The 15,175-nt window shown below is 49.6% G+C and overlaps 1 protein-coding gene across 1 annotated transcript in view; it reads right to left on the bottom strand.

Annotated features, from left to right (window-relative positions):
* Positions 1-14,365, bottom strand: part of tjp1b (tight junction protein 1b) — a gene marked incomplete at its 5' end in the record, with an annotated part of 94,836 nt that extends 80,471 nt beyond the window's left edge. The window contains 2 exons of the mRNA XM_080545418.1: positions 638-779; positions 14,268-14,365. Coding sequence (XP_080401544.1) covers positions 638-779; positions 14,268-14,365 — 240 coding nt within the window. The remainder of the gene's footprint in view (positions 1-637; positions 780-14,267) is intronic.
* Between the last annotated feature and the right edge of the window lie 810 nt (positions 14,366-15,175).

Here is a 15,175-nt window from a genome sequence, read left to right as displayed (position 1 = left end):
GTGGAGGTAGGAATCAGAGGACGCGCTCATTGTAATGCACGGAATGAAATCAGGAATGGTATCAAACCTGTGCTGCGTGCATTACAATGATCCCATCCTCCGATTTCTGCCTCCATCAGTCTCCACTGATCCATACCACACCAACACCTTATGATCCAGATCTGAACTGAACTTCACATTGAAGTACAAGACCATATAAGCCGATATTTACAAATGAGACAGATGTTTATGATAATAGACCCAAGTATAGGTCTCTCCAGCTCTCATTGTGTCTGTTCACAGCTCATAGATCTTTTTCAGATGGCCAGTCCCCAAACATGTTGAGACTTAAGCTCACATGATTTGTGGAACCTTATATAGGGTTAGGGGTATCTGCTATAGAACTAGAATGAGTAGAGCAAACTTTTAATTTAAAAGGAAATGTTCAATGATATAGGATGTGGACGGACCAGTGGTGTATATTTTGGGCTGTTAGATCAGGATTTGGTCCACTGCACACAATCAGCAATAACAAATCGGCCATGATAAACATTTGTGCCACTGCTACCCATTCTATTTCTATAGTACCTCTCACACGACTTCGGTCATTGCTTGCTTACACAAAAACGTACATGTGCATGCGGGTATCTCCACTTACATTGGAGTCGAGGAGATCAATGCTGTCCAGGCTCTTGCTCCTATGGATGCGGCCCTTTATGCGGCGGAGTGATGGCTTGCCCTGAATGGTGCTCACAGAGGAGGCTGCTGTGATGGAGCCAGCGGTCGGGCTGGGGTGTATCCTGAGGTCAGCACACAGGGAGAGGAGAGGAGAGGAGAGGAGAGGAGAGAGAACACAAAACCATCACATCAGGATTCATCACACACCCGCTACAGGGGGGGGGTGCCAAAAGGCTGGACTGAGCGGTGAAGGATGGCAAAACAACAAACAGATAACGGGCCGACAGTAAACGCAGAGAGAACACGGTGACCGGGATTCCACTTACTCCAAAAAAGGGCCACAGTTCCCCACTGGATTAAGTGGCATTTAAACAACACGGCATAATTGGATCGAATGCCACCCAGGCCCTGTAGGAGAGACAGGGACAACACCAGGAAGTGCTGCGTTCTCTAAGACTCTCTAAGATCCTCGCTGAGGTCCATGCTGCGCTGTCGTGAGACCCCCGAGGCCTCTCTCTCTCTCACAGCCGGGTCATTGTGAGACACAGGATTCGGGCGCCCGAGGCTGACCTGTCACCCGTACAGTCAGACAAGGTTTTTGGTTTTCCACTGGTGACGTCACCTACATTAGGCAGTGCTGCTACTGCGGTTCAGTTGACCCATCAGAGGTTTAATCCGTTGATTTGTATTGACACATCCATTGATTTACAGTCATACTGTACCTGTCAAGAGGAGATCTGTTACTGTGACTGTGAATTCTTGATGAGATAAGCCCCTTCACTGGAGATCAATGGCATCTGAACCTACAGTACTGTCTGTCACTCAACAACAATTAATGTGAACAAACCAAGGATTCTGCACTATTGCTTTTTGTAGGACATTTTTGGTATGCAATTTTAAACATTAAAGGGACCATTTTGCCCGTTGCATAATATGAGCAAATATTAGATTTATTTATGATTTCATTTGATTTAGTGTTAACTCAACCCTAACCCTAACTTATCGGAACACTTTGAGCTGCAACGTTTGCAGGAAAAGCGCTATACAAATAAAAGTTATTATTATTATTATTATTATTGTTGTTGTTGAAATATGAAATATTTCCCAAAGGAATACAGCACTGTCAATGATGGTTGTATCTCCTGACTGATGACTTACATTATTCTGCGCTTTGTTACTGTTATGGGTAACCTACAGTATAACTGGAAACACCACAGTACTTTAACAGTTTAGCCTGGTTGCTAATTGTTTCTATTCTATTCTGGGAGGGAGGCCTGTATGTAGGTGCAGCTAGATCTCTCACTCTCTCTCTCTCTCTCTCTCTCTCTCTCTCTCTCTCTCTCTCTCTCTCTCTCTCTCACTCTCTCTCTCTCTCTCTCTCTCACTCTCTCTCTCTCTCTCTCTCTCTCTCTCTCTTTGTGCCATGAGAGACAAAGCTTAACGAGGATTCACCACAAACGATATTCAATACGGACAATCCTCCTGTCTAAAGAGGGAGTCACAGAGAGAGGGGAGACCCATTACCATATTAAGTGGTCGACACTATGAGGCTCCAGAGGTTTGTCACTTTGTATGATGAGAAAAGAGAGGGAAAAAAGATGGGGAGGGGAAAGACATGGGCACGCTGGCGGAATAGAATACAATACCATAGAATACAATGGAATAGAATACAATGGAATAGAATAGGATAGAATAGGATAGAATAGGATAGAATAGAATAGAATAGAATAGAATAGAATAGGATAGAATAGAATAGAATAGGATAGGATAGAATAGAATAGGATAGAATAGAATATGATAGGATAGAATAGGATAGGATAGGATAGAATAGAATAGGATAGGATAGGATAGAATAGAACAGGATAGAATAGAATAGAATAGAATAGAATAGGATAGGATAGGATAGAATAGAACAGGATAGAATAGAACAGGATAGGATAGGATAGAATAGAACAGGATAGAATAGAATAGGATAGAATAGAACAGGATAGAATAGAATAGAATAGAATAGGATAGAATAGAATAGAACAGGATAGAATAGAGGATAGAATAGAATAGGATAGGATAGAATAGAACAGGATAGAATAGAATAGGATAGAATAGAATAGGATAGGATAGAATAGAATAGGATAGGATAGGATAGAATAGAATAGGATAGGATAGGATAGAATAGAACAGGATAGAATAGAATAGAATAGAATAGGATAGGATAGGATAGAATAGAACAGGATAGAATAGAACAGGATAGGATATGATAGAATAGAACAGGATAGAATAGAATAGGATAGAATAGAACAGGATAGAATAGAATAGAATAGAATAGGATAGAATAGAATAGAACAGGATAGAATAGGATAAGATAGAATAGAATAGAGGATAGAATAGAACAGGATAGGATAGGATAGAATAGAATAGAGGATAGAATAGAATAGGATAGAATAGAATAGGATAGAATAGAATAGAACAGGATAGGATAGGATAGGATAGAATAGAATAGGATAGGATAGGATAGGATAGGATAGGATAGAATAGAATAGGATAGGATAGAATAGAATAGGATAGAATAGGATAGAATAGGATAGGATAGAATAGGATAGGATAGGATAGGATAGGATAGAATAGAATAGGATAGAATAGGATAGAATAGGATAGGATAGAATAGGATAGGATAGGATAGGATAGGATAGAATAGGATAGGATAGAATAGAATAGAGGATAGAATAGAATAGGATAGGATAGGATAGAATAGAGGATAGAATAGAATAGAGGATAGAATAGAATAGGATAGAATAGAATAGGATAGGATAGAATCAAAGGATCCAGGGTCTAACTGTACAGTATGTATCAAATGAGAACGCTCCCTTTCCGTGAGTGATTATGCAAAACCAAAACAAGTCATGCCAACAGGAGCTGGAGACAGTCTGAGCTCCAGCGGAGGATGAGAGGCAAAGTACAGTAAATGAACCGTGACATCAGACACTTCTCGTTAACAAAGTGGCTGTCGTGACTGACGAGAACAGGGCATAGGATGCGTCATAGAGCCGCAGTCGCAGTCTTACACAGTCAGAGGCCATCTCGTAGATGTTGAATCTTGAGTGGATGTCGGCCAAAACGCTTCATTCAGGACGCCAGAATGAAACTTACTGCTGCTTATTGGAGAGACTGAGATATACAGAGCAGTGGCAAGCATGATTTTATATCGTTTTTTATATAGTCTATTTAATGGAATATTAAGGGTATTATTCAGAATTGTTATTGGTACATTGATTAGGGTTTTACGCTAATGCATAAAAAGGTGGTTCTTGTCTGTGTTGCCTCCTCTGAAACCATTATCCAGGTAGCATGTGGGAACAACTCATTGTAATGCAAGGAATGATGAATGGTATCAAACATAATTATGCATGAAGTGTGTGTGTGTGTGTGTGAGTGTGTGTGTGTGTGTGTGTGTGTGTGTGTGTGTGTTTGATACCATTCGTCATTCCGTTCCATGTATTACAATGACCCTGTCCTCCGATTTCTCCCTCCACCAGCCCCTACTGGTGTACACTCAGAACATTGGTGATTGGTCAAGGCGGGGGAAATTACCTCTGTTCTGTTTATGGCTTGGACCTTTGTAATAGGACATTGTGTTGCATGATGGGATCATTATGTAGAGGACAGGCTAACCTCTATACTCAAACTGGCTGCTTTCTCTAAAGTCTATGCTAACTATGCTACGCTCCTTCTTGATTCACAACAGTGTTTGACGGTGTTTCTCCCTTCTACTGCTGACGCTGGGTGACACAGATACAATGTGTGTGTAGCAACCGAAAAAAACAACTCTCTTATAAGCACATTGGAATGTCGGTAGTCTCACTAAAGGCCAATGCACACGGCGTGCGATTTTGTCGCACGACAACATTCGATTCTCAATTCCTTGAATTATTTCAATTGGTGTGAATGGACAATCGAATGTTGTAATGCGACAATATTGCATCGCACGCCGTGTGCATTGTCTCATTCAAGAATTCGGCGGTGCGACAAAATCGCACGCCGTGTGCATTGGCCTTAAGTCAGACTCTGAGATTCTGAGTTCCGAGATTAGAATGTTGGTATCTTCAGTACAGCAGATAAGATAGGTAATGGATGGGGAAGGGATGCCAAGCCCTATGACTGTGTGACGAACACAGTTCAGTGCTGATAGATGCTAATGTCGGTCATGGAAGAGGTCAAATAGAGGTCAAATAGTCTAATGCTATTACCAACAAAGAGACACGCATAAATCCACCACACCACTTTCCCCTTTTCTCTTGTTATGTGCCTTGCATGGACATCAGGGATAATTAGTCAGAGCAGTAACACCTACTGCTTAATCAGCTAGTCAATATGCAATGTTACGCTCCGTCCCTCCTGTCTTGGACAATGGGAATTTACAATTTTACAATCAGCGGAATCTTGTCCGCTCTCTCCTTCTCTCTCGCACGCGCACGCGCACGCGCACGCGCACGGGCACACACACACACACACACACACACACACACACACACACACACACACACACACACACACACACACAGACAAAGGTGCGCCCAGCCAACACCATTGGTAAGCGTCCAGTCCAGCCAGCTAGCGTACAGTCCAGCTAGCGTACAGTCCAGCTAGCGCAGAGTTCTGTTTGTGCACCTTAACACTAGTAATGTTTATTAAGTATTCATTGAGGTCCACAATGGACTGTTGTTACTGTACGTCTAACGGACTGTCTCTGTGTATACCAGGGGAGGCGGGTGGAGGTAGAAATCGGAGGACGGGCTCCTTGTAAGCCATGGAACGGAATGAGGAACAGTATTAAACACACGTGTTGTTCCACGTGCATTACACGTGTGTTTGATACCATTCCTCACTCCATCCCATGCTTTACAATGAGCCCGTCCTCCGATTTCTACCTCCCCTGGTGTATATTGTGTCTGTCTATTTTGGGTTTTGGAGGTGGAGGTTGAACGATGAAAGTAATAAAGAAAGAATATGTAAGAAAACAGCTAAACATGTGGTGTTAACACTTGGGGCTGAAAACACAGTGTGTAAAGTTCATTAAACCAGGTTAATGCTAATCTCTGGCTGGGTGGAGAGGGGAATGGGCTTTTAAGACTGCAGGGTAGAGGAACATCTGCTAGCTCGCTCTTATCTTGATTTAGAGAGCTGCTCCCGTTCCAAGGTTCATACCCTCTTCATCACAGGGAAGTGTGGCTGCGTCCCTTTTTAATTTGCGGGAGCCCTAGTCCTAGTGGACTAAATCACACTTTCGATGTAAAAATCTCAGTCGAAGATGCTTTTTTAGTCTAGGATTAGGTCTTACGCATTTGTCTGTGAAACCGGCCCGATATGTGCCTCACGTGTTCTCTACTTAAATCTTTCCCCGCGGTGCTGGCGGATGATCTGACTGTTCAGGTAGAGTGGGCAGTAATCGGACCACTGGCTCTGCTCAGTTGAGCAGGACGTGGCTCGCTATGCCTCCATATCTCTGGCCAAAGGAACAGGGAGAAAGGGGAGGCTGGGGGAGGTAGAACAGAGACAGAGGGGAGGCTGGGGGAGGTAGGACAGAGACAGAGGGGAGGCTGGGGGAGGCTGGGGGAGGTAGAACAGGGACAGAGAGGAGGCTGGGGGAGGTAGAACAGGGACAGAGGGGAGGCTGGGGGAGGTAGAACAGGGACAGAGGGGAGGCTGGGGGAGGTAGGAACAGGGACAGAGGGGAGGCTGGGGGAGGTGGGAACAGGGACAGAGTGGAGGCTGGGGGAGGTAGGACAGGGACAGAGGAGGCTGGGGGAGGTAGGACAGGGACAGAGTGGAGGCTGGGGGAGGTAGAACAGAGACAGAGGGGAGGCTGGGGGAGGTAGAACAGAGACAGAGGGGAGGCTGGGGGAGGTGGAACAGGGACAGAGGGGAGGCTGGGGGAGGTAGAACAGGGACAGAGGGGAGGCTGGGGGAGGTGGAACAGGGACAGAGGGGAGGCTGGGGGAGGTAGAACAGGGACAGAGGGGAGGCTGGGGGAGGTAGAACAGGGACAGAGGGGAGGCTGGGGGAGGTAGAACAGAGACAGAGGGGAGGCTGGGGGAGGTAGGAACAGGGACAGAGGGGAGGCTGGGGGAGGCTGGGGGAGGTAGGACAGGGACAGAGGGGAGGCTGGGGGAGGTGGAACAGGGACAGAGGAGGCTGGGGGAGGTAGAACAGAGACAGAGTGGAGGCTGGGGGAGGTAGGACAGGGACAGAGGGGAGGCTGGAGGAGGTAGAACAGAGACAGAGGGGAGGCTGGGGGAGGTAGAACAGAGACAGAGGGGAGGCTGGGGGAGGTAGGACAGGGACAGAGGGGAGGCTGGGGGAGGTAGGACAGGGACAGAGGGGAGGCTGGGGGAGGTAGAACAGAGACAGAGGGGAGGCTGGGGGAGGTGGAACAGGGACAGAGAGGAGGCTGGGGGAGGTAGAACAGGGACAGAGGAGGCTGGGGGAGGTAGGACAGGGACAGAGGGGAGGCTGGGGGAGGTAGAACAGGGACAGAGAGGAGGCTGGGGGAGGTAGAACAGGGACAAAGGAGGCTGGGGGAGGTAGGACAGGGACAGAGAGGAGGCTGGGGGAGGTAGAACAGGGACAGAGGAGGCTGGGGGAGGTAGGACAGGGACAGAGGGGAGGCTGGGGGAGGTAGAACAGGGACAGAGTGGAGGCTGGGGGAGGTAGAACAGGGACAGAGGGGAGGCTGGGGGAGGCAGGGGGAGGTAGGACAGGGAGAGAGGGGAGGCTGGGGGAGGTAGGACAGAGACAGAGTGGAGGCTGGGGGAGGTAGAACAGGGACAGAGTGGAGGCTGGGGGAGGTAGGACAGGGACAGAGGGGAGGCTGGGGGAGGTAGAACAGGGACAGAGGGGAGGCTGGGGGAGGTGGAACAGGGACAGAGGAGGCTGGGGGAGGTAGAACAGAGACAGAGGGGAGGCTGGGGGAGGTAGAACAGAGACAGAGGGGAGGCTGGGGGAGGTAGAACAGAGACAGAGGGGAGGCTGGGGGAGGTAGAACAGAGACAGAGGGGAGGCTGGGGGAGGTAGAACAGAGACAGAGGGGAGGCTGGGGGAGGTAGGACAGGGACAGAGGGGAGGCTGGGGGAGGTAGGACAGGGACAGAGGGGAGGCTGGGGGAGGTAGAACAGGGACAGAGTGGAGGCTGGGGGAGGTAGAACAGAGACAGAGGGGAGGCTGGGGGAGGTAGAACAGAGACAGAGGGGAGGCTGGGGGAGGCTGGGGGAGGTAGAACAGGGACAGAGTGGAGGCTGGGGGAGGTAGAACAGAGACAGAGGGGAGGCTGGGGGAGGTAGGACAGGGACAGAGGGGAGGCTGGGGGAGGTAGAACAGGGACAGAGGGGAGGCTGGGGGAGGTAGAACAGAGACAGAGGGGAGGCTGGGGGAGGTAGGACAGGGACAGAGGGGAGGCTGGGGGAGGTAGAACAGAGACAGAGTGGAGGCTGGGGGAGGTAGAACAGGGACAGAGGGGAGGCTGGGGGAGGTAGGACAGGGACAGAGGGGAGGCTGGGGGAGGTAGGACAGGGACAGAGGGGAGGCTGGGGGAGGTAGAACAGAGACAGAGTGGAGGCTGGGGGAGGTAGAACAGGGACAGAGGGGAGGCTGGGGGAGGTAGGACAGGGACAGAGGGGAGGCTGGGGGAGGTAGGACAGGGACAGAGTGGAGGCTGGGGGAGGTAGGAATCAGAGGACAGGCTGTCGGGCAGGCTGTAATACATGGAATGAGGAATGGTGGAATTGGTAACACGATTTCCTCATATCATTCCTTGCACTACAATGAGCTCGTCCTCCGATTTGTACCTCTGCCAAGTAAAATGAAAATGGAAAATTATGAAAACTGTAAAATTATGCAGTGATTATCTAAGGAGCACAACAGAATATTAACTCATGTCTCAAAGGCAACGTGTAAATGTCATGAAAGCCTTTTCCCTCAGAAGAATGTAATGAAGCAGATATTTCAATTTCAATGTAATGTTTCTCGTACTAAGTAAAACGAATCTAAATCTGATTTGACCTTTTCACTAAAGTGTTTTGTATAGCAAAAACTGTTGTTATGTTGATTCAAACTGGTGTTATGTTCTTTGAATATGCTTTATGAAGACAACAAATAATTAGTTCCAGTGTATAAATGAGCTGCGTATTGATCTTAAAGAACAAATGTTAATATGAAATGGACAGTTAATCACAATATTGATGATCACAAGTTTAATCCATAGCAGGTCTATGTGAAATCAGTTATGAAATCATGTTTAATCTGACCTATATTTTGCACAAAAAGCATTTCTCCAAAAACAACTTGATTTGTGATGATCGGTGGGTGAGAGATGTTTGATTGTGTAATAGTGTTGCTTACAGTATTTCCTTAATCCTTTTTACATTTTGGTTGTTTTTTTAATATGTTTTTATGGTTTACGGTACAGAAATTACTTGGCAAATACATGGAAAATGGTCTTTACATGATAATAACCTATGGAATACTTGGAGTGTCTTTTGGTTGTTAAAACTGAAAGCCCTGCTCCTCAAGTAATTCATTGAGGTTATTACAGTACCACAAGGTTGTTGTTGTTAGCTCATCATTATTGCCACATTGTTTACTAGTAAATAAACAGAACTGTACATCAGATATTGCTGTTTGAGTCACGTTTTTTGATCCACAGTGGTCTCCCCCCCTCCTCAGTGGTCTCCCCCCCCTCCTCAGTGGTCTCCCCCCTCCTCAGTGGTCTCCCCTCCTCCTCAGTGGTCTCCCCTCCTCCTCAGTGGTCTCCCCTCCTCCTCAGTGGTCTCCCCTCCTCCTCAGTGGTCTCCCCCCTCCTCAGTGGTCTCCCCCCTCCTCAGTGGTCTCCCCCCTCCTCAGTGGTCTCCCCCCCCTCCTCAGTGGTCTCCCCCCCCTCCTCAGTGGTCTCCCCTCCTCCTCAGTGGTCTCCCCTCCTCCTCAGTGGTCTCCCCTCCTCCTCAGTGGTCTCCCCCCCCTCCCCAGTGGTCTCCCCTCCTCCTCAGTGGTCTCCCCCCCCTCCTCAGTGGTCTCCCCCCCCTCCTCAGTGGTCTCCCCCCTCCTCAGTGGTCTCCCCTCCTCCTCAGTGGTCTCCCCCCCTCCTCAGTGGTCTCCCCCCCCTCCTCAGTGGTCTCCCCCCCCTCCTCAGTGGTCTCCCCCCTCCTCAGTGGTCTCCCCCCCCTCCTCAGTGGTCTCCCCCCCCTCCTCAGTGGTCTCCCCCCTCCTCAGTGGTCTCCCCCCTCCTCAGTGGTCTCCCCTCCTCCTCAGTGGTCTCCCCTCCTCCTCAGTGGTCTCCCCCCCTCCTCAGTGGTCTCCCCCCCTCCTCAGTGGTCTCCCCCCCCTCCTCAGTGGTCTCCCCCCCCTCCTCAGTGGTCTCCCCCCCTCCTCAGTGGTCTCCCCTCCTCCTCAGTGGTCTCCCCCCCTCCTCAGTGGTCTCCCCTCCTCCTCAGTGGTCTCCCCTCCTCCTCAGTGGTCTCCCCTCCTCCTCAGTGGTCTCCCCTCCTCCTCAGTGGTCTCCCCTCCTCCTCAGTGGTCTCCCCCCCTCCTCAGTGGTCTCCCCCCCCTCCTCAGTGGTCTCCCCCCTCCTCAGTGGTCTCTCCCCCCTCCTCAGTGGTCTCCCCCCCCTCCTCAGTGGTCTCCCCCCTCCTCAGTGGTCTCCCCCCTCCTCAGTGGTCTCCCCCCCCTCCTCAGTGGTCTCCCCCCTCCTCAGTGGTCTCCCCCCCCTCCTCAGTGGTCTCCCCTCCTCCTCAGTGGTCTCCCCCCTCCTCAGTGGTCTCCCCCCCTCCTCAGTGGTCTCCCCCCCTCCTCAGTGGTCTCCCCTCCTCCTCAGTGGTCTCCCCCCCTCCTCAGTGGTCTCCCCCCCTCCTCAGTGGTCTCCCCCCCTCCTCAGTGGTCTCCCCCCCCTCCTCAGTGGTCTCCCCCCCTCCTCAGTGGTCTCCCCCCCTCCTCAGTGGTCTCCCCCCCCTCCTCAGTGGTCTCCCCCCTCCTCAGTGGTCTCCCCTCCTCCTCAGTGGTCTCTCCCCCCTCCTCAGTGGTCTCCCCCCCCTCCTCAGTGGTCTCCCCCCCTCCTCAGTGGTCTCCCCTCCTCCTCAGTGGTCTCCCCCCCCTCCTCAGTGGTCTCCCCTCCTCCTCAGTGGTCTCCCCTCCTCCTCAGTGGTCTCCCCTCCTCCTCAGTGGTCTCCCCCCCCTCCTCAGTGGTCTCCCCCCCCTCCTCAGTGGTCTCCCCCCCCTCCTCAGTGGTCTCTCCCCCCTCCTCAGTGGTCTCCCCCCCCTCCTCAGTGGTCTCCCCCCCTCCTCAGTGGTCTCCCCCCTCTCCTCAGTGGTCTCCCCTCCTCCTCAGTGGTCTCCCCCCCTCCTCAGTGGTCTCCCCCCCTCCTCAGTGGTCTCCCCTCCTCCTCAGTGGTCTCCCCTCCTCCTCAGTGGTCTCCCCCCTCCTCAGTGGTCTCCCCCCCTCCTCAGTGGTCTCCCCCCCCTCCTCAGTGGTCTCCCCCCCCTCCTCAGTGGTCTCCCCCCTCCTCAGTGGTCTCCCCCCCTCCTCAGTGGTCTCCCCCCCTCCTCAGTGGTCTCCCCTCCTCCTCAGTGGTCTCCCCCCCCTCCTCAGTGGTCTCCCCTCCTCCTCAGTGGTCTCCCCTCCTCCTCAGTGGTCTCCCCTCCTCCTCAGTGGTCTCCCCCCCCTCCTCAGTGGTCTCCCCCCCCTCCTCAGTGGTCTCCCCCCCCTCCTCAGTGGTCTCTCCCCCCTCCTCAGTGGTCTCCCCCCCCTCCTCAGTGGTCTCCCCCCCTCCTCAGTGGTCTCCCCCCCTCCTCAGTGGTCTCCCCCCCCTCCTCAGTGGTCTCCACCAGGTCTCTGTTGGCCAGAGGTTGGCTGAGTCAGCCCTGCTGCAGCTACTGTGCCCACTTCACCCACGCTCACCCCAGTCCACTTCCCCCACGCTCACCCCAGTGACGATGACACTGATGAGCTCTGTGTCATGTGTGGCTCAGTTGGCAGAGCGTGGCGTTAGCAACGCTAAGGCTGGGGGATTGATTCCTGCTAGGGCCAAATACACAAAACAATGATTCACTCACTGTAGTCTGTACTGTAAGTCTTTTGGGATAAAAGCACCTGCTAAACGACCTGTACTGTATATGATGAGCTGAAGAGACACCCTGAAGTTGCCATTCCCAGATGCAAACCCAGATAACCCCACATAAAAAAAGATGAGTAATGAGGAGTCGAGGATTTTACAATGTAAAAACAAAGGAATGATTAAGCCCAGCAGGGAGTACGGTGGCCTGCGTGGTTCAGCCGCTACAGTGATTTCCAAATGTCGAGTCAGGAACCGTTGGGGTGGGTCGCAGCCAACATCCGACTACTGTAGGTCGTGCCTCAGACTCGGTTATGGCAGGAAACATTGTTTTATTCATATTCAGGGTTACAGGGAAATGTAATTTAGCAAGGTCACGACAGAAATAACGCCAGGGAAGAACTGGTAGCCTACCCAAACAGTACACACACAGTGTATCAGGGAAAAACAAGAAGTCGTCTGTAGGAGAATGCAGAATCTGAGCGTCAAAACAAAAGACTGCATCCCAAAGTGGTTTTTCCATTTCATTGAAAGCTCCTGCTCCCCTCCTAGGGGGATAATTAGGCTAATAAGGGGATGACTAAGGAATATGATTAGCTTAACAGGCCAACAGATATAGAGCTGTATCTGATCAGTGGAACATCTGACCCCTGCTGAGGCTATACACGGCTGTATGGTGGTGTTTTGGTGACATCATTCCTCTCAGGTTATGAAGGAAGGGGGGTCATGCTCCATCACATGAATGAAAATCCCAGGATGTGGATGAGACAGATGGCACAATACAATGACATACAGGAATAGAGGAGATGTGTGATTAAATAATGTCACTCACAGGTTTACTGTGGATACTGTAGGCCTTACACCCCATCGTGAGCTTAGAACGATAAGGTTCTATCTCCGTTTAGAATGATAAGGTTCTATCTCCGTTTAGAATGATAAGGTTCTATCTCCGTTTAGGGCAGTTCAGAGATATTGAGCGTCAAAGTTTTTACATTCCGTTATGTTTTGTGAGATGGAACCGTTGTATTTTATTAATTACTTACTAAAAAATGTCAACATTTAAAAAATAACACCACCAAAAATGGAGATAGAACCTTATAATTCTAATGTCACGCCATGACTGTTCATTTATTTTAATTTTAAATAACCTCAGGATACTACTGAGGGCAAGTCAATACCCTTTGTTGACGGTTTTGTCTGATATTCAACCGAATGGAAGCATCTCACCACAATGAGGCCTGTTTTTTTTTTTATCATTCTGTTTTATGGAATTGAAACAGTTACGAGGTTCAGAAGGAAAATGCTTAAGTGGATGATATGAGTAAAGCCTTACCCCCAGTGGAGCCATGCCAATGTCACAGCATTATCGAGAAAAATGATCTCGCACTGTGCGCCAGTGTGTTTGTCACAAGGAATGAAGAGGTTATGGGCTGATAATTAACAGTGTTGTTTTCTATTCAACAAGATTGTAATCCAGTTGTAATTAGCCAGGCCATCTCCTACCCCCCCCCCCCCAGCCTCAGTGGCAATTACTGTAAGGATGGATGAGCAAGAAAGACACAAAGACACTAAGGTGAAGAGAAAGGACAGGGGACATTCACTGGATGGGGTCACACAGAGTCATACAGGCAGAGAGACAAATGATAAACAGTGAATAGATGAAAAGACGGACACACACGGTAACAGAAGTATGGATAATGTTTAATGGAGATGTTTTGGAGGTAAGGTTGTACAGGGGCCTGCTGCACCTCAAAGTTAAATGGAAAATAAATGAAAACAGTAGGAGACAATACATTGTTCATGCTTTGATTTTTTTTATTCATTAAATTACAGAGAGGGGTTATGAATATGATGTTCCATGATTGTGTAAGCATTTAGGTACGACAATGAACGTGTAAATGAGTGCAATAGGTAGGCCTTAGTGAATCTAAAAGCATAGATGAAATCACAGAGTGAAAATAGACAACAATGGACATAGGAAAGTGTTGACATCATCGTATGCATGCAACAAACCCTCCGACTTTGGAAGATTTGATAACTACAAAAACGCAGTAACGCACGGGCTCTTTATAATCACCAACCAACCCCTAACGCGAGCACGCACGCACAAACACACACACCTACACACACCTACACACACACACACACACACACACACACGCGCGCGCGCGCGCGCACACACACACTCACACACACACACACACACACACACACACACACACACACACACACACACACACACACACACACGGCATGCGGAGTTACAGTGGGTGATGATTGAAACATGGTGCAAGCTGCCTGCGGAGCGCGCGGCACAGTGGCAAAAATATTATGTCACTGACCAAAAAAATGCTCATTTTGCAAATTGACCGAGCGCACCGTGGCTCTCCTCCGTGACCCTTTTCATTAATAAAGAACGTGGGAGGCGACAGCTTGGCTCGTGCATGGCCCCCTTCCTTTCAACCTGCATCCCATAATAATAATCCGCATATCTAAGATTCATATTCCATCCATACTCACCACATACGTTTCCTAGGGGGAAGACAGTGTTCTTTGTTGGAGGCGGTGACCCCCAAAGCCAGCTGCATAACAGTAATATATTTCTGGTAATTCACCATGGTATTGTCCACCGCTACTAGGAATCCGACCCAAAGAAAAGCATAGGAGGTAATCATATAATATCTGTGTTTATTCCCTGGCCTCCGCCTCCACTGCGTCTTCCTTGATCAGCATCACAGCGCCATCATTCCCGGCGCTGAAGGACTGACAGCCAGGGACACACTCCCCAAGGAGCTGGGCGCAGAAAGGTGCCATAGCGCCGCGACGACTCACGTCTGCATCAATGACACTCTGATCGTATTAGCACAACTCAGAATAGATCGCCCAATCCATTCGATTTTTAGTCAGGATTGAAACATTATTTCCTTTCCTCGCGGCGCACTTTGGCTGAGAAACCACTCTCGGAAAACGCTGCAGCAGTCCGAGCGTCCGTGCGTGAGGTAGGGGAGAGAGTGTGTGTAGCTAGTCAGAGAGGTAGGGGAGAGGGAGAGTGGGAGGGAGGGAGGGAGGGAGGGAGGGGGGGACTTCAGAGGGACTAATGAATAATATTTGAGATGTTATCTATACGCATAAAATAGGGGAGCTTGGAACTTTCATTTTAAAAAATATGTATCTGACCTTATTAAATATGCGGTTATTTAAGAATCAGAATCAGAATCAGAATCAGAAGACTTTATTGCCATGACATGTAAACATGTTAGGAATTTGGTTTGGGACAGTGGAGCACGGTTTACAGCAGGACAGGTGCAAGACAGGACAAGACAGTGCAAACCAACATCAAAGTGCAAGAGTCATAATTAATATAAATATAAAGTGCAGAGATCAAGTGTTCAAGTGTTCATATCCAGACAGTCCAAAGCTCTCTGGGT

This window comes from Nansenia antarctica (assembly GCF_963989245.1).
Source record: "Nansenia antarctica genome assembly, chromosome: 14".
NCBI lineage: Eukaryota > Metazoa > Chordata > Actinopteri > Argentiniformes > Microstomatidae > Nansenia > Nansenia antarctica.
Note: the sequence above shows the minus strand (reverse complement) of the source record. Positions and strands in the feature narration are given on the sequence as shown.